Consider the following 25,111-nt stretch of genomic DNA (forward strand, 5'->3'; position numbering starts at 1 on the left):
CAAATAAATAATTACTATTTTTTGCTATTAAATGCAAATTATTTCTTTGTAGTTTTACTGAGATGATCTGTACTACACAATCTTAAATCCATATGACCAAAATGATATGAACATCCACACTTGATTCACAGTTAACCCAAAAATTTAAATTCTCTCATCATTTACTCTCACTTTACCCGCATACATCCCTGATGTGTATGACTTTCTCTCTTCTGCTGAACACAAATGAAGATTTCAGCTGTAGGCAAGTGAATGGTGACCAAATCTTTGAAGCTCAAAAAGCACATAAAGGAAGGATACAAGTAATTCATACAACTCCAGTTGTTTAATCCATGTCTTCAGAAGTTATATGATAGATGTGAATGAGAAACAGATCAATATTTAAGTCCTTTTTTACTATAAATTCTCCTCTCTGCCCAGTAGGTGGCGATATGCACGACACATGCAAATAACCAAAATCTAAAGAAGAAGAATATTGAAGTGAAAGTGGACATTTATAGTAAAAAAAAAAAAAAGGACTTAAATATTGATCTGTTTCTCAACCACAAATATCGCCACTGAAGATTTTCGGACAGAAAGTCATACAAATCTGGGATGGCATGAGGATGAGTAAATGATGAGAGAATTTTCATTTTTGGATGAACTATTCCTTTAACAGCTAAATTCCAGGCATTGGGATGATTATAAGCATTCAGATAGCACTGTTAGCATTCTGTAAGAGGGAACAAACAAGTGCAAAATCAAGATGGTTGCAAACTTACAACACTGTATTTCAGGAAGGATTCATATCACTGGATTGTACATTTTTAAAGTGAGAGTTTAATACTTGTGGCTTATTGAGGATAAATATTAGGAACACTTACTAAATACTGCCGACACTTTTTCAATACAGAATTCTGTACACCTCTGTGTGTCTATACAACGTGTTAGACAATGTGCCATTTCATTAGGGACATTAGCATTGATGGGGTCTATTAGCAAAATGCTGATAGTATTATATACTATTGAATATTCTATTTATATTAATTACATTTGCATAAATTAATTGCTTATAATAATTATGCAATCTCTTGTTGACCTTTTCACTCATGTGAGCTTATTGAAAATACCCATTGTAATGCTTTGTTTATAACTAATATAAAATAAAAACATACCAATACTAATACACAAAGGATTATTATTATTATTATTAAATCAGAACAGAACAATATCAGCTGTATTTCTACAGCTAATTAGCTGATTGTAATATCTGAATTCAGAGAAAAGTGTCCTGCTTCAATACGTATTACAGAGCAGGAGCACTATAGAGGATGATTAAAACCTATTAAGAGTCATACATCAAAATGAAGACCCAAATCTGTTACAGGAAACATGCATTATTTATGAATAGGGGTATATTGTTAGAATTTAACCATTTATCATTGACATGGCCAACATCACTAAACAGAAAAGTCATAAAGTTCTGTTTTTATACATTACCATTAATTGATGAAGGATTGAAACACCAACAATTAATGATAAAAAACAATAACAAGTTATCAAAATGTGTTATAGCTCCCTTTAATTAACATATACTTATGTGTAACAATTCAAACCACAAAGTCTTATGTATAAACCTCTTAATGATGTAAAATCAACTACAATAATACTTTTATAGAGAAATAATTATCACTTCATTTCCAAGGTCATTTTCACAAACATCTAATTAAATTACCACTTTGCAGTATTAAAAAACTCAAGCTAGGCTTCCTTACTGAGATGGCATTCCATTTTAAAGGAATAATCTTTGTTCAATACAAGTTAAGCTCAAGCGACAGCATTTGTGGCATAATGTTAATGCCACAAAAAATTATTTAGACTCATCCTTTTCTTTAAAATAAAAGGCACTTACAATGAAAGTGAATGGGGTAAATTTTTGACTTTAAGACAAGTTAAGCTTATAAATCACTTACAATAATTCTTCTGTTACAACTTGTGAATTATTTGAGCTGTAAATTTGTTTAAATAGTAATTTTTCAGTCGATTTAGGCTTTACAGCGTTAAGTCGTCATGGCAAAGAAAATGTCAAATTGGATATAACTTTACACAAAAAAGGTTAATAAGCGAGTTTCAGACTAAAATAATTTTAACATGCATTTTGTTTACATCTTGTGGCTATACTTTTATAACAATGTGTATTTTAACGTTTGGCTCCATTCACTTCCATTGTAAGTGCAGCACTGTAACCAAGATTGTTTAGAAGTCCCAAGAATGCGAAAAATGCTTTTGATTGGGCTTTACTTGTATTTAACCCAGAATATTCCTTCTGTCTGCAATGTCTTTTGCAATATTGCGTTTTCTTCACTCATTCTCTTCCAGGAATCCCTGCACCTTCATGCCTACTTTGGCAACCTTTCCTTCATTATCATCTTCCTCATCATCAGAGCTATCTGCCCAGCGGCCTACCCGTCGCACGCCCTCACCCACAAGGGGTGCATTAACACAAGGATTGTGGTCGTAGATTACAAGCTTCAGCCCTTTTAAATGTGTAAGCGATGGAAAATGGCAAATACGATTTCTGTCCACATCAATCACTTCCAAGTAATGCATCTTCAGTAGCACAGTTGGGAACTGATTTAGCATGTTCCCCGCTAGCCAGATGCTACGTAGCTCCTCAAGTCGACTAAGTTCTGAGGGTAAGTTACGTAGCTGATTGTAGCCCAAATGGAGGGTTTTGATATTGGGAAGCTCACATACTACTCGAGGGAACTTGGTGAAGCTATTGGTCTCTAGCCACAACGTTTTAAGCTCAGTAAGTTTGCATAGCTCCCTGGGAAGCCCATAAAGTCGGTTATTGCCGAGATAGAGAATGTTAAGCTGTAAGAGGCTGCAGACTACCAGAGGCAGCTCCTCAAAACAGTTGAAGTCCAGAGCAAGGAGCTGTAGCTTTTGCAGTTTTCGCAGCTCTGATGGTAAATTGTTAAGATGGTTGTCACTCAGGTAGAGTTTGACTAGCTCACTGAAGGCAGAAGCTCTGATTGGAAGGCGACGTAACTGACGGCTGCTCAGGTCAAGTGTACGATCAAGGGGCATCTCTTTCAAGTCCCCTACTAAAAATCGTTGACATCGCTCTGAGGGGGCAAAGGCCACAGCACCCCGCACAACATTTCCCATCCTCCAGATCCACATTCATGGTCTACTAATGGAAACACAAAAGAGAGATAGATTGGGATTGTTACAGTGAATCATGTCATTCCAAACTGGTATGATTTTCTGTCTTCCGTGGAACACCAAAAGTAAGTTTGGTAAGCAGAATGTCTGAGCTAATCTCTTCCATGGAATGAAAGTGGATGGTTACCAGAGACTGTAAACTTCAAAAGGAGAAATAAGCACCATAAAAGCCGTTCTTACGACTTGTGCACTGTATTCCGAATCTTCTGAAGCCATTCAATAGTTTTGTGAGAAATTAATGAATTAATGAATTTGAGACATTATTGACTGAAAATCTTGCCTTAAAAATCTTACTTGAGAGCCAAGGCACTGTAAGGAAAATGTATATTATAATTGTAATTTATATTATAAATAACTCTTTTTGTGTTCTGCAGAAGAAAGAAAGTCATACTGTTTAGAAAGACAGGATGGGTAAATTATAACAATTTTCCTTATGGGGTGAAACCTTAAAAGAAATTTATTAGAATAGATAGCATGCCTGTTTGAACTAAATAATATGAATGATACAATCAGTTTTATGTCCCAATAAGGCAGTAATATAAAGACTAATATAAAAATAAAATAAATACTTGAATATTCAACCCTACTTACCAGGCTGTAGAAAACGCAAAGCTTCTTCTAGTATCAACGTATCCTGGGAGTTTTTTTAAGGAATGAGAGTGCGAAATGGGTGGCAGAGTGGTGTTATATACTCCCATGTTCTGCTGACACCTCTGCCCTGCCAGTCGCTGAGAGCACCAGAGATGACATCCATGCTCCTCCCCATTTCAGCTAAATGTTTTCTCCAGCTCTGGAAGGTGGAGCTGACCAGGGGTAGTGATGAGCCTAAAGGCGTCTTGTGATTAAGGAACCTGAGGGTCATCGGAGACCTTCTATTTGGGCACTTATCTCAGCTAGGACCTTCTACATAAAGGTGACCACTTGAGTGAACCACCACATAGATAAGACTCACCCAGTTATAGAAAACCACCAGACATTGTCAACATCACATGGCATTCTACAGTATTTGATATGGAAAGTTTAAGGGTGCAACAGAAAATCAAGGTTAAAGGTTTACTCAGTCATTTTTTTTAATGTCTTCTTTGACTTACACTGACACCTATGGTATGGATGCATTTTTAAAAGCAATATGTTCAGTGTTGCTACTGATGATGCCACTGTAGAAATTAACTATTTACAATAAGCCATGATTAATTTAATGCATCAGAAAAGGTGTATGATAACAGGGCAGTTACTGAAATTAATTGAGTGGTATTCGGCTTGTCATGTGATCCTGAAATGGTGGCCCCCATGAGGGGATCCTCCCTATGTAAAATAAAAAAGCTATTTATAAGTTTACTGTATTCATCTTATGCGAGTGATCATGATTTGAATTTTTTTTCAAAATTATTATTAAATTCTTCATTTTTAATGAGCAGTATAAAAAAATACTGAGTGCACCATAAAAAAATGAAGAAAGTTATTGTGCTTTTCCATACTCAGAGGAGGCAATTGTAAATCAAATAAATATGTAGTATGTAATTTCTGCGACACTAGCACCACTGAACGGAATTGCAAAAATAAACAATGTTTAAAAACAGCTTTCTGAATACACCCCTCACCTGCAGTTTTTCAAACAGTCAGATATTTTCACCCCCAACTTATGCCATTGGTTGAGTAATGTTGGGGCGGGTCTATTAGGATCACTCAATACAAACATGAATTTTAGACACAGTGTTTACAGTTTTTCATAAAATTAACCAATAAATGGCTTATTTATAGTTGTCTCTGAATAGTAAGCTGGGATAGAATAAAGTATTTTAACACTGAAAACCTTAAATGCTTCAAGTTTAATTTAATCTTTCATTTTTAAGAAATGCTGTGACCAAGCTAGAACCTGCGCTGTAGTCATATGTTCACCATGCTTTTTTGACTACTAATGAAAATCAAGCTGAAATTCTGAGAACTCTTAAAATCAAGTAAAACAATAACAGTCCTGTTTTTAATTGGCTTGCACCAATTAAATCAAACCAATCTTGCTCAGAACAGTTAAATCTGTGTGTTTGTGATAATTAGATAGCATTTTGCTCCCTTTCAAAAACCTGATGATCAGTAAATGTTAATGTAATTGCAACACTTGATGATCTTTCATTCCCAGTCATCCTTCACATAACTAAAGCTTCAGCAGTTTAGTGGTCTGTCAGATGTCTTATGTGATTTAGCTGAAAAGCCTCAAGCTATCTGAAAGGCATGAGTACCACTTCACATTGGAGGGTACAGACTGAAAGTTAGCCATGTGATCAAGTCAGTGAAATGATCACAAACAGATGTGATTTTGCTATTTTGAACACAAACCTTCACAAGGACTATTTAACCAACAACATATGGGCTGTTCTTAGCAAGTGAGGCGTTAATATGCAAGATAAAGAGGTTTATATAATGCAAACACTGTACTGCAAAAATTACCCTGTCCCTCAACAGCAACACAAATAGCTTACTATTACATCTACACTGACATACTGTTCAAAATTTCTGCAGCTCAGTATATTAATACCTATCAATGTGTACCTTCTTACCCATCATAATACTTCCTTCCAATGTAAGGATTCTTGGTCCTAGGTATGAATATTCAACTGCATTTCACTGCATATGTGAAATATACAGTGTAAGTGTTTTCGACTTGGTTTTGCCTGTCTCATCATTTAACAGTGAGATTTTGCAATCTCAGCAGAGCATCTGTCCAGAGAGGCTTGTAACAGGATAGATTACAAAACATTAACATCCAGTAATAAAATTATGTCAAATTTAATGCCATTTAATGTTTCAAGTAGGGTAAATAAAGGTAAAGTAGGAAAAATTATTTTTGAAATTTTGAATTTTAAATAATGGCAAATGGTTTAGCCCTCATACAATAATATATTAAAGAGATAGTTCACCTTCATTTACTCACCCTCATGCAATCCCAGAGATGTATGACTTTCTTTCTTCTGCTGAACACAACCCAATATTTTTAGAAGAATATTTTAGCTCTGTGGGTCCATACAATGCAAGTGAATGGTGGCCAGAACTTTGAAGCTCAAATAAAAGCACATAAAGACATAAATGCACAAAAGTAATCCAGTGGTTAAATCCTTATCTTCAGAAGTTAAATGATAAGTGTTGGTGAGAAACAGATCAATATTTAAATCCTTTTTACTATAAATCTCCACTTTCACATTCTTATTTTGTTTTTGGTGCATATTGCCTCCTACTGGGCAGGGAGGAGAATTTATATAAAAAAAATGCACTTCAGACTTCAGCCACACCTCTCATATCGATATAGACTTAACCACTGGAGTCGTATGGATTACTTTGATGTTGCCTTTATGTGATTTTTGGAGCTTCAATGTTCTGGTCACCATTCACGTGAATTGGGGTTTGTGTTCAGCAGAAAAAAAAATTAAACGATTTAAAATGAAATCCCTTTAAATAGCTAAGGATCCTAACTAATATATACAGAGGGGGAATATACACTCACCTAAAGGATTATTAGGAACACTTGTTCAATTTCTCATTAATGCAATTATCTAATCAACCAATCACATGGCAGTTGCTTCAATGCATTTAGGGGTGTGGTCCTGGTCAAGACAATCTTCTGAACTCCAAACTGAATGTCAGAATGGGAAAGAAAGGTGATTTAAGCAATTTTGAGCGTGGCATGGTTGTTGGTGCCAGACGGGCCGGTCTGAGTATTTCACAATCTGCTCAGTTACTGGGATTTTCACGCACAACCATTTCTAGGGTTTACAAAGAATGGTGTGAAAAGGAAAAACATCCAGTATGCGGCAGTCCTGTGGGCTGAAAATGCCTTGTTGATGCTAGAGGTCAGAGGAGAATGGGCCGACTGATTCAAGTTGATAGAAGAGCAACTTTGCCTGAAATAACCACTCGTTACAACCGAGGTATGCAGCAAAGCATTTGTGAAGCCACAACACGCACAACCTTGAGGCGGATGGGCTACAACAGCAGAAGACCCCACCGGGTACCACTCATCTCCACTACAAATAGGAAAAAGAGGCTACAATTTGCAAGAGCTCACCAAAATTGGACAGTTGAAGACTGGAAAAATGTTGCCTGGTCTGATGAGTCTCGATTTCTGTTGAGACATTCAGATGGTAGAGTCAGAATTTGGCGTAAACAGAATGAGAACATGGATCCATCATGCCTTGTTACTACTGTGCAGGCTGGTGGTGGTGGTGTAATGGTGTGGGGGATGTATTCTTGGCACACTTTAGGCCCCTTAGTGCCAATTGGGCATCGTTTAAATGCCACGGCCTACCTGAGCATTGTTTCTGACCATGTCCATCCCTTTATGGCCACCATGTACCCATCCTCTGATGGCTACTTCCAGCAGGATAATGCACCATGTCACAAAGCTTGAATCATTTCAAATTGGTTTCTTGAACATGACAATGAGTTCACTGTACTAAAATGGCCCCCACAGTCACCAGATCTCAACCCAATAGAGCATCTTTGGGATGTGGTGGAACGGAGCTTCGTGCCCTGGATGTGCATCCCACAAATCTCCATCAACTGCAAGATGCTATCCTATCAATATGGGCCAACATTTCTAAAGAATGCTTTCAGCACCTTGTTGAATCAATGCCACGTAGAATTAAGGCAGTTCTGAAGGCTGAAAGGGGTCAAACACAGTATTAGTATGGTGTTCCTAATAATACTTTAGGTGAGTGTATATATATATATAGATATATAGAGAGAGAGAGAGAGAGAGAGAGAGAGAGAGAGAGAGAGAGAGAGAGAGAGAGAGAGAGAGAGAGAGAGAGACTAAAATGTCCCATTTTACCAGTTGTTCCACTTTACCAGTATGCACCCTATATAGCCTACAGATATCAGCAAATAGAGAGTGGATGGATTGCAACTGTTTAATCCTTATATAAAATCATAAAAAACTATTTGACAAATTCAGCAATTCGAATTCTTGCATAAAGGTAAGGCAATCTGTCACCTACACTTGGCTGCATAGGTAAAATATACAATGTATATTTCATTTCTATAGGATTTATCTCTATGACTAGTAACAGGCCAGATTACAAAATATTATATTTACAAAATATGATAAGTTATAGGCTACACATAAAGTATATGGAACCTGTTAATCCTATATAGGATATCATACGAATCATCCAAAATGTCCAGTACAGTTTTTGGTCCAGAGTGAATTAAACTGGAGGTCAGGGGGTCAGAGGGTAAAGGCTATTCCCCCAGCATTCTCTCCTGTAGCATACACAGCCATCTTGGATCTGCGAGGAGAGGGTAAATTAATGCGGTTAGTCAAGTCCTTTTTCCTCCAAACAATTTCATTAAACCACACGCTTTACATCGCATATACAGGGCGAAATGAACAATTGCAGCTTCATGCGTATATCCAATCATATATTTAGTAGCAGAATGTATGCAGTGACCAGTTTGCACGGCTTTAGTGCTTTCTGTTTTTGTTCTGAGGCCAGAGCTATCCGACTAGCGCTGAGCGCTAACACAAACACAGGCCTGAAACAGATATATACATGCATTATTTATACTATAAAGCTAAAACACAAATAATAATTCATTTAAAATTGCTAAATGTGTTTTGTCTCAATTTATATCCTGATTTGTGTAGTAATTTATCATATTTGTATTTGACATTTACTCAGCTAACGTACAAAGCTAACTAGCTAATGCAAATCATAACATTTCGCGACATTGTACTATTTAGTTTACTTATTTCATTCCGAAACTATGCTCATAACATAGCATGTCGGAACCCGTTTTAATATTATTAATAAGGTTATGTAACACTACGTTTTGTGTATGTTAAAATAGCTGGCTAGTAATTGATGTTTCTTAATAGATTTAGCTGGTGTAGAAACCTGCTTTTGTATTTGTTGTCAGTTGTCAGTTTAGAAAGGTATTTTTATTTGTTTTCCAGCCAGATAGCAAATATCTGCTTGTTTTGAATAGCTGAATAAATTATTTAGTCAATAACTAATCGCTAGAGCAGGACGAGTATAGGCTATGTGTTCTGCAATAGAAAAAGACTACATTCTAAATAACATTACCAAGTTTAACAGGTAGAATTAAAGGTTTGTGTATATAGAAATTGAGTTGAAATAATAGTATTTGCCCCTTTTCTTAACGCACTTTAGAGCAGCATATTGCCTTGGGTCTTGTTCTGCAGTGGAGATTCATTATTTATTACAGCTTTTCACTTATGCTGTATGGAATATTATTATAATGGAATATACATATACAGAATTAATATGTGGGTGGTTGAGATTTCAATTTTAAAATCTGGATTAAACCTGGTTTTAATCAAAACCTCTTTTTTTCATAGGTGACAAACGGAATGTTCAGTGCAACGAGAAAGAAGTTTGTTGAGGGGGTCGACAGTGACTACCCTGATGAGAGCATGTACTATGGCCAGCCATCGATGTTCCAACATCGATCGGAGAAAGACGTAAGAATCATCATTACTTGATTGCTACAGTTGCGTTCGTTGCATCCAAAACGACCTCACAATATAATACACATTGTATAAATCACAATGCATCACAACATCATATTTGGATCATGATTAAAACTGCAGCATATGCACAAGATTGTGTATCTGTGTGATCAGTTACATCTCATGTGGTTTGCTTCACTTTTTCCTGTACACCGGTTTCAGTTTATGCTTAAGCAACCTGCATTTTTATTAGTTTAACTGTAGGAAATGATGTAAATGCACACATAATCAAATAACAAATCCTTGTTACAAGCATCTAAATATTGATGGAATTTTGGGAGAAAACAACTGCGATATGTGATTGACCCCCCATGTCAAAGGTCTCTGTTTTCTCAGCTTTCAGGTCTTGTTGATGAATAACATGAAAATAGTGCAAATTCAAAAAAAATCTTCTAATGTTGAATGTTCTAACATTTATGAATTTCCAGATGCTGCCATCACCCTCGCCGTCATCGTCAGGTCAATTGTCACAGCTTGGTGCGAGTTTGTATGGTCCGCAAAGTGAGTACAAACAGATGCTAATATGTTTTATAAGACATTTTATAATATGCAAACTGATTCTGAACTGCATTGGAAAGCATGCATCGTTCTCTGTCTTCTTTTTGTAGTTGTTTTTGCCCTAACTAGTTCTCCCCCTTTATTATATTCCTTGTAGGTACACTAGGTTTCTCAATAAGAGGCATGAACAACAACAACCCTCAACTTAACCGGAATTTAACACAAACCACTCAGCTACCGAGCCATAGCACCCCAACAACAGGCGTCCCAACAATGTCCCTCCATACACCACCTTCGCCGAACAGGTACATAGTCTCCTTTTTCGGCTGTAATGGAATGAGTGACTTCATGCTAGAGTGTGCTAAATCAAGGCTCTTGCTGTTGTTCTACAGGGGCATCCTGCCCATGAACTCCAGGAACTTGATGAGCTCGCAGGTAGGGCAGGGCATGGGTATGAGTGGCAGGACCAACAGCATGGGCAGCTCGGGGTTGGGTAGCCCTAACCGAAGCTCCCCCAGCATTATTTGCATGCCCAAGCAACAGCCAGCACGCCAACCATTCACCATTAACAGGTAAGTCTGGCCACTGTAAAGAGAGCAAACTCTGAGCAGACTCTGATTATTTGTGAGGCTTTTTTTATTAACAGTAGGGCTGTATATTGCCAACTACTTTTCAATGTGCATTGTGGTACATACAGTACTGTGCAAAAGTGAAAATGTTGTATAGTGAGAATGTTTTCAAAAATAATTCCTTGAATATTTCATACTAAGTCCAATAAACATAAACGCACTGTTTAATGTGACCACCATTTGCCTTTAAAACAGCACCAATTCTCCTAGGTGTACTTGCACCGTTTTTCAAGGTTGTTGGCAGATAGGTTGTTCTAAGCATCTTGGAGAACTCACCAAAGTTTTATGTATTTAGGCTGTCTCAATAGAGTGCAACAGTGCCTGCACACGTTTTTCCAGCTGTCTGGGTTCCGGAAGTATTTTTCCCATAGACTTTTCATAAAATCCTTCATAAAAGAGTTGTAAGCCATGAACAACAAGCTTAATCACAACCTTTGTTTCAAAGGCAAAAAAGTATTTGTAAATCTGACAAAAAGACACAGGTGCTATGGGTGGGTAAAAATATAGATTTTCCAATGCATTGCGATCTTTGTTTGAACAATCTCGGTATCGATTCTTAAATCCCAAGATCAATCTTTTACTCTTTGCGCAACACAGTGAGAGGAAATCACTCGCATTAGCAACCAAATTTCGTGATATGCCACTAAAATGTATATTGGCAAATGGCTGGTAAATTTTTATGTTTCACTCACCAGTGAATTTATTATGTAGTATAGTGGTGGAGTATTCAGCAGTGAGATCCTTTCACTGCATGGTGAGATTAAAAGTTGTTCCGTGTAATGCGTGTCCATAGATGAAATCCATTTGTCATTGAATAATGTCTCTTTCCAAATCTCTCAATAACATGCGCTCATTTACATACGTGCTTAACAGAAATTCTGGTTTTCTTAAAGAGACAGTACTGGTTTTTATCACGTGTTCAACAAATCAATGTAAATACCTGTAAATAGTACAAATGATTATTGTTATTGAACAATAAACATGTAAAAAAAAAAATATATAAGTAATATATTATCACATTTATTGATTGAATACATGGATTTGTTCATTTTTAAAACCAATGATGAAAAACTAATTAAATATAATTTGTAAAATTAATATTTTCATATTGTACCTAGTTATATATTAAACAGTATTAGCTGGGAGAGAATTTCTTTCATATGTAAGCAAAAGGGACATTATAACTGAAACATACCAATATGAATCGAAATCGAATCGAGAGCTTGTGAATTGGAATCGAATAGGAAAGCTTTATCAATACCCAGCCCTAAAAGGTACAAGACTGTGTATGTAATGTGTTTCTTGAGGGCATGGACTACAATCCCATGATGCTTTGTGAATGGAGTCATTGAATAAAAAAAGGAAGGGAATATATAAAACTATTGATTTTGGGTTGTCGATTATGAGTATAGAAATAATATATATTAAGTTTATGCTAAATATTCAGATATTTACAAATAGATAAGTATTTTAAGGCTGAAGAGACACTGACTCGATTACGTCATTCACAATTGCGTTATTGGAGTGGGGAACATTTCAGGGGCTTTTTTCGCCATCGTTCTCTGATTGGTGAAGCTTTTTTGCTTCATGGGGTAATGTAGTTTTTTTTATCAGGAATTCTGCTATCAAACACAATTTTTTTCTGTCTGATGAAATTTTTTTTATTGATTGTATATATTAAAGAAAACAAAACATATATACTCCGAGTCAATATTTAACCCCCAATATTACCCCTCCCAATCCCCAACCCCACCCTGGCACTCAACAACATTCCAGTGGTCGTACCTGATTATAGACACAAATTATATTAATCACACATATTAACAACTACACCTCTCTCTCCACTGCCTCTCCCCGAGAGCCCTCCAAAAATGCCAAATATCTGCCCCATTTCCCCACAAACAAGTCCAATTTCCCCAGTCTTCTAGATGACCCTTCTTCAAAAGCCACCACTCTCCCCATCTCTGATTACCACTCCTGAAATGGGGTACTCCAGCCGACCTCCATCCCCTTAAATCTATCAGTCTGGCGATCATGACACTGGTTAAGACCGAACTCTTTATGTGTCTATTCTTTACTTCGATGACCGCCTCATCACCCAAAATACAGAGTCTGGGGCAAAATGAAGCCAGAGTGCCCAATACGTCAAAACTCTGAACCTTCAACCAAAATTCTTAGATCTTAACACACCACCAAAAGACATGGGTTGTGTCTAAATCCTCTGATTGGCATCGGCAGCAGGTGGGTGTGTCTTTAAGACCAAGCCTATGTAATCTAGAGGGATAGAATCAATGTAAAATCATGAATTGCACAAGGTGGACACTTGCATCTCTAGATGCAGACTTGATGTTTTTTAGAATACTAGCCCACACTCCCTCCAATACCAAGCTTAAATCTTTCTCCAATATTCTCTTGATAGAAGTTCATTGTGCCTCCTCAGGGCTTTCTCGGGACCAAGGCCAATCGGGGATTGAGGCAGGTTCAATGTCTTAGGCGAGATTTGCCGTACTTGCAGGTTGTGTATCTAGCGGACAACGGTTCAGGTTCGGGGAAAAAATTTATAAATAAATGCAAGCACAGTACAAATCCATTAAAATGCACAATGGACAATGCGATGCCCAAATAAGTTACTTTCCAATGTTCGGTGAAATTTCATAGACCGTGTTCTGAGACATCGTCCCGCTGTTATTGTAGAAACCACTCGGGACACCATGGCAGTTATAATCTGTGAGTTGTCAATGCTAACTTATTTTGCTAGCTATCTAATGGTTATATAAACAAGTTATTGTAGGTAACTAGATAACATAACACCTCAGCTTGAGCTTCCCTGTTGCTTGTGAAGTGGCCGGGGTGTGTGACATTGGCACCATGGCGACGTGTCAAGGGTGGGTTTTAGGGCAATGCTGCAGGCTGTTGTCCCGATGGTGGGAATGCAGATTAATTTCGGGCTTGAGGTCCGAGGCTATTGGCTCTGGCTTGCCAGTTGATAGCCTGGCTCTCACTGGCCCGAAAATGGAAAAGCAGCTAATCATGTTCAGTTCCGGGCACTGTGGAGGCCAGACCATCTGTTTCAGGACTTCTTGTTCTACTTCTGTTTGCATTTTTGGGAATATAATATTGATTTTTCCTATTGACACACTAATGCAGAAGATAAAAAATAACCATATTAAGACAAATGTTTTTTTAAAGATGTTTGTACAGTACTGGATGTCACGATTCAATTCATTGCAATGCATCACAATATCATATTTGAATCACGAGTTAAACTGGGGCAAATGCCTGACAGAGATCCAGCGTGCCAGTGTGAGAGAGTTAAATCTGCGGATTCTGTTTCAATCTCTCTCTCGCTCGATTGTTTTCACTTGTCTAGTGTGGCACCTCATAGAAGCAGCAAAAGTTGAGTCAATGTCAAAAACAGTTTGCTTATTTAGAAGCTCTGCTTTTCTTTCATTAAACTGTATGGATATGGATGCTTACATTAACTAGAAAGTGTTGACACAAGGATTGATACAATATTGTGAGAGAAAGAATCACAATATATATAATTTTGGCACAGCCGCAATTATGGATAAATGGTGCACATGGCTTGTGCTAGAATATTCTGTCCTAAATGCCTGTCTCCATTTGATTTAATTAAATTAAGGCTGGCAAATGTGTTTTAAAAAGTGGCTTCTCATAATCTTAAATATATATGTATTTTAATTAACGTTCACCTTAGGCCAAGATAAGGCCGATTAAGACTGACCTTAACAAATGGGTCAAATCCTCATGTGTGTCGTTGTAGTATGTCAGGATTTGGAATGGGCCGGAGCCAGGGGTTTGGAATGAACTCCTTATCCAATAACATCTTCAACGGGACAGGTGAGTTCCTTGTGAAACATACTAGTTGAAATGCTCTTTGTCTGCTATGGCACAAATAGGTTTATTTACTCTTAAGTCACACTTAATGTATGAATGTCTTTGCAACAAAATATCAAACCAAGTGGCATTTATTTTACATAAAGATGCTTTCCAAGCTAAACTCAACTCAAAATGTTTCAAAATTAAGAACGTATTTGGACACTTTGTGGTGGTGAAATAGAATATTGGTCTATCTATTGTAAGTGCCTCACTATAACCGCGATTTTGTTTTTAATTTTTTTTATAAGAAATTGAGCGGCAGGGGGCCTGGGTAGCTCAGCGAGTATGGGCGCTGACTACCACCCCTGGATTCGCGAGTTCTAATCCAGGGGGTGCTGAGTGACTCCAGCCAGGTCTACTAAGCATCCAAATTGTCCCGGTTGCTAGGGAGGGTAGAGTCCCATGGGGTAACCTCCTCGTGGTCACTATAATGTGTGGTTCTTCTCACTTTTGGTTGGGCGCATGGTGAGTTGTGAGTTGTGCGTGGATGCCGCGGACCTCGTAGGCCTCCATGCGCTACGTCTCCGCAGTAACGTGCTCAACAAGCCACGTGATAAGATGCGTGTATTGATGGTCTCAGACGATGATGCAACTGAGATTTGTCCTCCGCCACCCGGCTTGAGGTCACTATACCACTATGACGACCTGGAGCACATTGGGAATTATGCATTCCAAATTGGGGAGAAAAGGAAGAAAAAAATAAAATGTCGAAATATTTTGTTTGTGGTATTTAAAATTATGGCACATACGCTGTTGATTGATCTTAACTTGTATTAACCTGGAATATTCCTTTAATTTTCCTGGAATAACACCTGTGGTTACTCTGCTATGACACCTGTGGGGATCTGACTACTACATCTACTAAAAAGAAGAGAAACTGAAGTTAGTTGAAGTTATTTTGGGGAAAAGGTCTAGCATAATTTGTATGCATATGCCTCTTGGTGTTATATTTTGAATTTAATGCAATTATATTCAAACATTTTTAAGTGTGACTTAAGTGTCCACTGCATTTAGTGACAGGAATATTAATATTGCCTAAATTGTGGTTTGAAGTTGAGAAATCTCCCTAAAAAGTCTATTCTTGTCTTTAATTCTTTCTGCTATCATCTGTGTGGCAGATGGGAGTGAAAATGTGACCGGAATAGACCTCTCAGAATTTCCAGCACTTGCAGACAGAAGTCGGAGGGAGGGAAATGGCAACCCAACACCATTGCATAATCCGCTGGCAGGAAGAGCACCCTATGGTAAGAGTTAATTTCATACATGCCCACTACTTAGCTGAAACAGACACCCTATTAATCTTTGTGACTAAGCACACCTTTCTTTGAATGCATGAAATGTCATCCATGCATGATAAGGTCAGTGGTTTTGTTTTTATTTAATCCCAATAACCGTTAGACTTTTGTTCAAATTGTATCTTTCTGTAGTTGGAATGGTCACAAAGCCATCGAACGAACAGTCGCAGGACTTCTCCATTCACAACGAAGACTTCCCAGCCCTACCCGGACCCAACTACAAGGACCCAACATTGAGCACGGATGAAAGCAAATCAGTCAGTATTTCATATGCTACAGGGAGAGAAAGCATTAATAACATGTGTGATTGTTTTGCAGTATGGGAAAGGATGCTCTGCTATTGAAATTGAAGTGATGGTGTGTTCTGATGTGAATGATGTGATGATTGCTTGGCCTTTACCACCTTGTTTTGTGTCAACAGAGCTTGAACTCATCAGGCAAGGTCAGCTCGAGTGCAGACGGACCCAAGTTTCCTGGCGACAAGACATCATCAGCACAGAATAACAACCAGCAAAAGAAAGGGATTCAGGTGTTGCCTGATGGTGAGGCTCTCTTGCAGCATGCACTACTGAATGACAAGCATCACTCAATTTATCATATCATGAGGAATCAAATTTTCCTTGATCTTTTGAGATAAGAGCAAGAAAGTTGCAAATATAACTTGTTCTACAAACGAATGACCGTTCATGTTTCACGTCACTGACGCCTATTGGAAAATCATGTATTATGGTGGACACTGGTCTAGAAGGATTTAAATGTGACATTATACACTGGATAATCAATTAACTTTACATTTTCTTCTGTAATAGGCAAGGTAACAAACATTCCCTTAGGAATGGTGACTGATCAGTTTGGAATGATTGGACTCCTGACATTTATCCGGGCAGCTGAGACAGACCCTGGGATGGTTCACCTGGCTTTAGGAAGTGACCTAACAACGTTAGGGCTCAACCTCAACTCTCCAGAGTAAGAAATTTTCTATTCTTGTCAAATTTGTGCATTCCATAGGTTCTTTGTAGTTTTCCTTTTGTCCATACTTTCATTTCTCCACACTGGCGCGCGCCATACATTACACAATCTGTCCTAATTCCTCTTTTGTAGGAATCTGTATCCTAAGTTTGCATCTCCCTGGGCTTCGGCTCCATGTCGACCGCAAGACATTGGTAAGAGATGAATCTGTTGGAATGAAACAAAAGACAAGATGATAATTATTTTTGGTAATTTTATGTACTGCTTCCTTTGCATGTAATCAATGGAATGTTTTCCTTTCAGACTTCCATGTTCCTTCAGAGTACTTAACCAACATTCACATAAGGGACAAGGTGAGGGACAAACCACTTTACTCCATTTCAGAACCCCTCTTTCTTCTCTTGGGTCATTCTGATTCCATTATAAATTAGATGGGTATCAATCTCAGAACATTCCTTGTCCAGTGTTAACACAAAAGCATTGAAATCTTAATGTGGTAGATCTAGCCAACCTCATGAATGTCCTCTTTGCAGCTGGCTGCAATAAAACTAGGCCGATATGGAGAAGACCTGTTGTTCTACCTCTACTACATGAATGGAGGAGACCTCTTACAACTCCTCGCTGCTGTGGAGCTGTGCGTACTGCTGAACGACTAAACTGACTGAATGATTTTATGCTAGAACTGACTGACATTTGTGGGTGATAGACCACAGTTCAAAGGTAGTGAGGTTGGAATGGAACATTTATCGATGGTGTTGTGTCTGTATTGCAGCTTCAATCGGGACTGGCGGTACCATAAAGAAGAAAGGGTTTGGATCACAAGAGCACCTGGCATGGAGCCCACGTTAAAGACCAACACTTACGAGAGAGGAACATACTACTTCTTTGATTGTCATAACTGGAGGAAGGTTGCTAAGGTAAAGCTACTAAATTGGGTGTCCTCTTCCTAAACCTCCTTGACCTTGCATGCAGGTCTTTGAGAGAGACAACCATGGAACCTAGCAACATCTGTTTTGTGAATGGTTTGGGGGAAAACATCTAAGAGGCAAACATAAAGATATTGTGGTATTTAAATTTTTGTTGATTCATGTTTTTTTAGATTTTTTTTTTTTTTTTTAAGATTAACATTTTTATTGATTCCAAGAAGTCAAAGAAAAACAAAACATATATATACAATTAATCAACATTTAACTCCAAATACTACCCCTCCCCAATCACGAACCCCTCCCCAAACAAACATCCCCATGGTCTTACATAAGTAAACACACAATCCCATCTTCTCGCACCACTCCCGAATTGAGAGCGCTCCCACCGACTTCATCCCCTTAAAACAGTCTGCCTACCTATCATAGCATTGGTCAGGACACAATTTTGATGTAATTATCTCCTACATCGATGACCGCCTCATCACCCAAAACACAGAGTTTGGGGCAAAACAAAATCCGAATGCCCAACACTTCACACTCAAAACTCTATACCTTCAAACTAAATTCCTGGATCTCAGCACACCACCAAAAAACATGGGCCATGTCTCCATCTTCCGATTGGCAACGCCAACATGTGGGTGTATTTTTAAGACCAAGCCTATACGATCTAGAGGGGATCCAATAGAATCTATGTGAAATCTTGAACTGAATAAGTCGAACCCTTGCATCTCTAGATACAGACTTGATGTTTTTTATAATCCCAGCCCACACTCCCTCCTCCAATACCAAATTATCTCCGATAATCTCTTGATAGTAATTAAAGCTCTGTCCCCTAGACTCTGAACTAGCAGGGAGTAATACACTGATGACCTTTTCCAAAAGGAGCAATCACTACTCCCAGAGTGTATGCTACTCCCAAAAATATTACAGAGTTTGGCGCAAATGTGAATACCTAAAAAACGGAGATTTGGGATTCCCCAAATGTTGAACCAAATTATCAAAGGATCTCAACAGAGGATACTGAGGACAAGTTAGTCTCCATATAAACATTGATTTCAGCATTAGCATTTGTTGTAATTCAGGATTTTGCAAAAGGGATACATTAAAGCACCAACTATATGACTTCTTTTTCTCTGTATATGGCAACAACTCTAAACTCACCATGGTGTGATCCGAGACTAAGCTGTTTACAACTAAGCAATCCACAACAGATGAAATGAGGGACTTGGATATAAAAAGAAATATCTATTCTATAATACATCTTATGGACTGATGGAAAAAAAAAAAAAAAGTTTAGTCTCTACAAGATGGGTTCAGATGTCTTTTTCAGATTTTTTTTACACATCCTGTGACGTGTCGTTTTTGCTCTAGGGGGCTTACACACATTTGCTTCACTATGATCAAGGACTGAGTACATCAAAAGATTTAAGTCTCCTCCCAATATTATATCATGAGGCGTGCAAGCGTCTTGCAACATCCCATCAAGATCTATAAAAAAGCCCTGACCATCAACGTTAGGTGCGTAAATATTAGCCAAAATCAACCTTTGCAACTGAATTTCTGATAACTATGACTCATCCTAATTTATCTTTAATCTGTTTGAGATATTTGAATTGTAGACGCTTATCATTGTAATGACTCCCTTGCTCTTACTTGAGCCAGCACTAAAGAAGCTTCCTGCTGGGAAATATGCGTTTCTTGAAGAAACACTATATATATATTATTTCTTATGTTTAAGAAAATAAATAATCACCTTTCTTTTTATGGGGTGCCCCAACCCACTCACATAGATTGTGTCAAAAATAAAATGATAAAGACCACATTCAGAAACATAAACGTTCCTCAGAACAAAACAAACCGAAAAAAGAAAAACTTGCGCATTAACCCCGCGCTCGACAGCGCCAACTGGCGTCCATCCCTCTAAACTCAAACAGTCCTTGTACGCCTACCGACAACTTAGCCATTGGATTGCTCATGTCTGGTGTGTCTATACAAAAATTTGTAAAACAGAATTACATAACAGAAGAAAATCTGTAAAACAAACTCCAGCCCATAAGTGGAATAAACACACACACACAAAAAAATCAAAAGCACAAAAGCAACTTTCCATTGATGTAAGTGTTTCTTGCATTCCCTGAAACGTTCACGTTTCTCTTTTGTCGAATTCGCAAAGTCTGTGTACAAGAAAATGGTTCATCCAAGAAAGCCTTCCTCGACTTGTGTAACACAAGATCTTTATCGGATGATCTCTGAAATTTGGCTAGAATTGATTGGAGCCTGTCTCCCTCAGCGGATCTCAGAGCCTTGACCCTGTGAGCTTGCTCGATTTCCAGCTTATGTCGAGCAGACTCAGGAAGAGTTTGGAATTTCACCATATTTCAGCCTTCTCATGCTCAAGAAGTCCAACAATTCGGCCATTGTTTCGTCGATTACAATTCTCCACATCCTCCAGTTTTCCAAACGCGTTCCAAATCCACCTTGGTCGCTAGAGGGTTAGCAGCTAATTCCCTCTCCGATGACTCCAGATAATCGATCTGGTTCTTGACGTCCGACAATCTTGTAACCTACTCCATGGAAGTGATTGATCGACGTGTTACAGCAAGATCCTCCAAGTCAGCAACGTCCATCGTCAGCATTGTCGACACATCAATTCACGCCGGATTTCTTTCAGTTCACCGTCCGAATTGAGTCCGGGGCTTTCAGCCCGTTTCTGAGGGGAATCAGCCAGAGCATGTAAGTGTCTTTTAATATCTCTAGAGCCCGAGGATTTTGAATATTTATATAAGTGCAGACCATCACACGTCCACACCTCGCATGGCGTCAGGTGACTCACAATGTGGGTTTTTAATAGGTGATTCCAATGTCTAAAGGGCATAATAAGTTGTAGCACTTTGTCCAAAAAGAGGACCAAAAAGAGTTCTTTAAAGACCATTACGATTGTGGTCGATATAAATAAAGTCTCTGCACAGGCCTTGGGTTCAAGTCTAAACCCAGCCAATAACAGAGACAGTATTTTGTTTGAGAATCATAGTCAAAATTTGTAACAGTATACATTCAGTTTTAGCAAGGCATGATGGCCCTTAGCACAACAGTTAAAGGGAAAAGATTTTTGGCTTACCGTTTATTAAGTGCAGAATAATATGAACCATCTGGATTCATGTTTAACACTGTAACAGTCACATGAAGTCCTCTTTGCAACATGAACGTCTTCAGAACATCGAATCTTTGTGTCACCTGCACTGAAAAAGCTAGATACAGCGCAACAAATGATTCTGAATGTAAGTGTCTCAAGATGCATTTTATAATGCATCTTTATAATTGACACTGTGTCGGTGGCCTGCGAAACATGCTGAAAAAATGCAAGATGTGGTGCAATGGTCAGAGATGTCTGTCCAACATGTTTTTACATAAAAAAGGCGTGTTTGCGCACGTCTTTTTCATTAATTATAAACCCGAACCCACAGTTACACTGACCTTAAATCGGACTTTTTTTGTCTACGTTATTGACAATTTCCAAGTCGAAAAGTCATTTGATCTCATTTAACGCAACATGAGCAAATTTGAAACGCTTATGGTGACGCTAATGAGAGCAGCACTTCAGCTTACGCTTGATTGAGGAGAGGAAGAAAGAAAGAACAGCTCACAGTCCAGACACACTCCAAACTTTCCAAACAGATTAAGGTGATGTAGACTGCAAAATATGAGGTAATTATTTAACAAAAATACAAAATAAGTAAATGTTAGAAGCAGTGTCATATTACGTGAAATAAAGCGGAGCCGAAGTGTCTAAAAAGGAAATACCCCGACGTCATATCTTTATTGCATCCTTTATTAAAGTTCAAATAATGAGGAAGCGGGTTGTATAAATAAGCACACACTCCGAAACTGGCACTTCTTTGTGAGGTCAGAGCCACTTATATGAGTTTTGTGGAAAAAAAGCACGAGAGAGTTTAAAACTTCTTCCGGCTGATACACTGTCTCGCGGGGAGACACTCATCTCTCGCGCGCACTTGCTGCAGTTAGAGTATAACTTGATGCCTCGCGATGTAGCGAATCATAATATGATATGTGTTATGTATCTTATCGTAAAGAAAATTAAGAAGAGGAAGTTTGTTTTTTATGTGTTAAAGATGAAGCAAATTTACCAAAAAGGTGAGTGTATTCTTAGCCAATTATACAATGCAATAAAAAAAAATAATGTTTTTAGATTTGTCTTATTTGGTTTGTTTCCAGTATAAATATCTCCTTACGTACATTTACTTACAGAGCTATACTACAGAAGAAAAAACTGTTATCGTAGAATGTTGAATATAATATTTAAATATTTAAAAATCCTTAAAACAAGAAACCTTTACCTGAGAAGCAACATATAAGATATTTATAACTTTTTTTTTAGAGAATGTATCTTGAATATGAGTATATTTTGTGTATTGCACTGGCAGAAGTATAAACAAGTGAAAAAATACACTTATTCAAGATACATTAAGTAAATAAATCTTGTTAAGGCGAGACAAAAACATGATATCAATAGGATTTTTTGCAGTGAATTTTAATTAAACAATAGCAATCATAGTATTTGTTTCCTTGTAATTCAGTGAATGGCGTTTAGAGGGATTTTTGTATTTCTTTTTTTATCCTCCTTTTATCACCAATTTGGAATGCCCAATTCCCACTACTTAGTGGGTCCTCGTGGTGGCGCAGTTACTCACCTCTATCCGGGTGGCGGAGGACAAATCTCAATTGCCTCCGCTTCTGAGACCGCCAATCCGAGCATCTTATCACATGACTCGTTGTGCACGACACCGCGGAGACTCTGCATGTGGAGCATCATGCTACTCTCCGCGATCCGTGCACAACTTGCCACGTGACCCATTGAATAGTCGGTTAAGAGCTAATGAATAATCATTGCAACAATCGCCCGAAATTTAACAATTTACCAAATTAAGCTTTTTATAGTTTATATATTCACCAGATTAGAACTTAATAATATAATAGTAATATAATGTAAATATATACTTTTCACCAGATTAGGTTTTTTATTATTATTCATAAAATATATAGTTGGAGATCTGGGCCTCGTTATCAGTCAATAATCCATGACCAAATATCAGATAAATTGAGCAGGATGTTATATCAGTCCATCCCTACTCAAAAATATTGGAAGACTCAAAATATGCACCCAGTGTCCAGACTTGAAATAACTGACCAAGCAGGCCCAAGTAAAGTAAGTAAACAGATGATACTGCTTCTCAAAATGGCCAATTATCTGTCAGATTTATCGGCATGGACAGTATATATCGGTCTATCACTATGCATTCAATTGAAGAGGTATATGTCTATGTTTGTAAGTAGCCATTATCTATGAGCTTTTCTCTCATTTCTTAGGAGTTTCATCTGGAATACGACAAGCTAGAGGAGCGGCCTCACGTGCCAACAACCTTTAACTACAATCCAGCCCAGCAGGCCTTCTAAAGCTCCCTCAGCACCCGTGAGCTCTTGAAGCAATCGGCAGAGACAGCCAGCTGACCTGCCTGACCACAAACCTGGTTTTATTCCTCAACTGTCTGGACAAGGACTGTGGGAGGGGGAGGGGGGTGGGGCAGGGGCCTCTACCTTGAGAACTGGGGGGAGGGGCCCTGCCTTACAAATTATGTGCTGCCCAAAACAAAACTTCTATATATTTTCAATCTGTTTTTAAATTCCCTCTTTTTTCTCCCTCCATTTCATTTTGAGCAGGGTCAATGTTTTGTTTACTCCTCTGATGGAAAAGCCCCTTTTGGTGTTTGCCCGGAGTCTTTGAAGTTGCATTACAGCACACACAAACACTCATTGGTATACAAGCAGTTTGCACTTTGTTTTCTGAAGTGCGCTGCATTACGAAAGAGGACAGACACAAAGACAAATCCAATACATGTGAATACACAAGGGCAAAAGAAATGCAATGTTCATTGTTGCACTATTTAGTAATAAAAGAACACAAAAATTGTTTTCTGCTTTTTTTTTTTTTTTTAATGTGGGAAGAACTCCTCGTCATTGTCTAGACAGAAGGACGCACAACCTGTCGTTAACATCATGGAGGTTCTGCTTTTGTTTCTGTTTTTGATTTCTTTCATTTGGCTTTTCCCCCCGAAACATTCCTTTTATCCATCACCTACGTTCCTCATCCAGAGTTGTTTTCCGGTGAGGTGATTTCTGCTTAGCTTCAACACAAATGCAAATCAGACTGTTTTCAGTGAGTTGGGAACAACCTGTTGACCAGGCGGTTGTGAGATTACCGTGAAACATTGTTGCAGAATGAGTACAAACCCTTTTCAGTCTTTGTTACGATTTTGTAATAAACGTGTACATTTTTTTTTTTAATTTTTTGACATCACATGAATAAAGATATGTATGAATGTGTATATATATAGATAGATGTATCTCTATATACATGTGTATATATATACATGACGTCTATTTTGGAAGAAGTAACTATGCTTGGCCTCATTTTTAGGAGGTGAACAGAAATGGCATTATGTGGTAGAAGCAAATATACAAAAGACAAAAAAAAAGTAAACCGTATGTTGAGCTGCCAGACAGGGAATAACGTTTGTTACCCTGTGCACTTAAAGTCCAATTCAACTAAACGAATAAAGGCGACATGGAAGGCCTGACTTTCACGAACCAAGGACAACTGTATTCTGAAAGCAAAGAGGGTGGAGACATTTCAGCTGCAGCTATTTGAATAGAAGCATTTCATAGGAAAGGGAAAACCCGATAATATAAAAACAGACCAATCTTGTATTTTCTGACCACCTTTAAAACTCCCTTTCTTTGTAATAAAGCAGAACAGCTTTCCTGAACCAGTGTTTGGACTCTGAATGGGAGGGGTTTGAAAAGCATTGCCTCTTTGTGAAACCACACTAATCTTGGCTTTCTTTGGTGTATATGGAGAGCATTGTCTTAAATTCACAAGCATGCTGTATATTATTACTCTTTAAATGAAGGATGTGGCTAATCTTAACAGTGATATTTCTTTGAAACCACATTGCTTTATTTGATGCGGGCAGATGGTTTACAGACAACTTTTTCCCAAATACTTTTTTTGTTATTAAAAATGTATTGATTTGTACAATAAACAAATATTCACAAAATCAACATTTATCACCCACCAATACCCCT

The 25,111-nt window shown here is 38.0% G+C and overlaps 2 protein-coding genes across 2 annotated transcripts; one reads left to right on the forward strand and one right to left on the reverse strand.

Moving 5' to 3' along the window:
- Positions 1 to 1,816: 1,816 nt before the first annotated feature.
- On the reverse strand, positions 1,817 to 3,845 carry lrrc10 (leucine rich repeat containing 10). Its single transcript, XM_052119476.1, has 2 exons — positions 3,802 to 3,845; positions 1,817 to 3,178 (listed from the first exon to the last, which is right to left on the reverse strand). The coding sequence occupies exon 2, from the start codon at positions 3,166 to 3,168 to the stop codon at positions 2,341 to 2,343; it is 828 nt and encodes a 275-aa protein (XP_051975436.1). The 5' UTR covers positions 3,169 to 3,178; positions 3,802 to 3,845; the 3' UTR covers positions 1,817 to 2,340.
- A 4,626-nt stretch (positions 3,846 to 8,471) lies between these two features.
- LOC127638114 (CCR4-NOT transcription complex subunit 2-like) lies at positions 8,472 to 23,529 on the forward strand. Its single transcript, XM_052119469.1, has 15 exons — positions 8,472 to 8,515; positions 9,563 to 9,685; positions 10,162 to 10,234; positions 10,389 to 10,536; positions 10,624 to 10,803; positions 14,645 to 14,721; positions 15,879 to 16,004; positions 16,188 to 16,312; positions 16,477 to 16,597; positions 16,865 to 17,021; positions 17,157 to 17,218; positions 17,328 to 17,377; positions 17,558 to 17,658; positions 17,797 to 17,941; positions 23,336 to 23,529. Exons 2-15 carry the CDS (start codon positions 9,575 to 9,577, stop codon positions 23,420 to 23,422), a joined length of 1,563 nt encoding a protein of 520 aa, XP_051975429.1. The 5' UTR covers positions 8,472 to 8,515; positions 9,563 to 9,574; the 3' UTR covers positions 23,423 to 23,529.
- Positions 23,530 to 25,111: the final 1,582 nt, after the last annotated feature.

The sequence above is a fragment of the Xyrauchen texanus genome, chromosome 46 (assembly GCF_025860055.1).
Source record: "Xyrauchen texanus isolate HMW12.3.18 chromosome 46, RBS_HiC_50CHRs, whole genome shotgun sequence".
In the NCBI taxonomy this organism is placed as follows: domain Eukaryota; kingdom Metazoa; phylum Chordata; class Actinopteri; order Cypriniformes; family Catostomidae; genus Xyrauchen; species Xyrauchen texanus.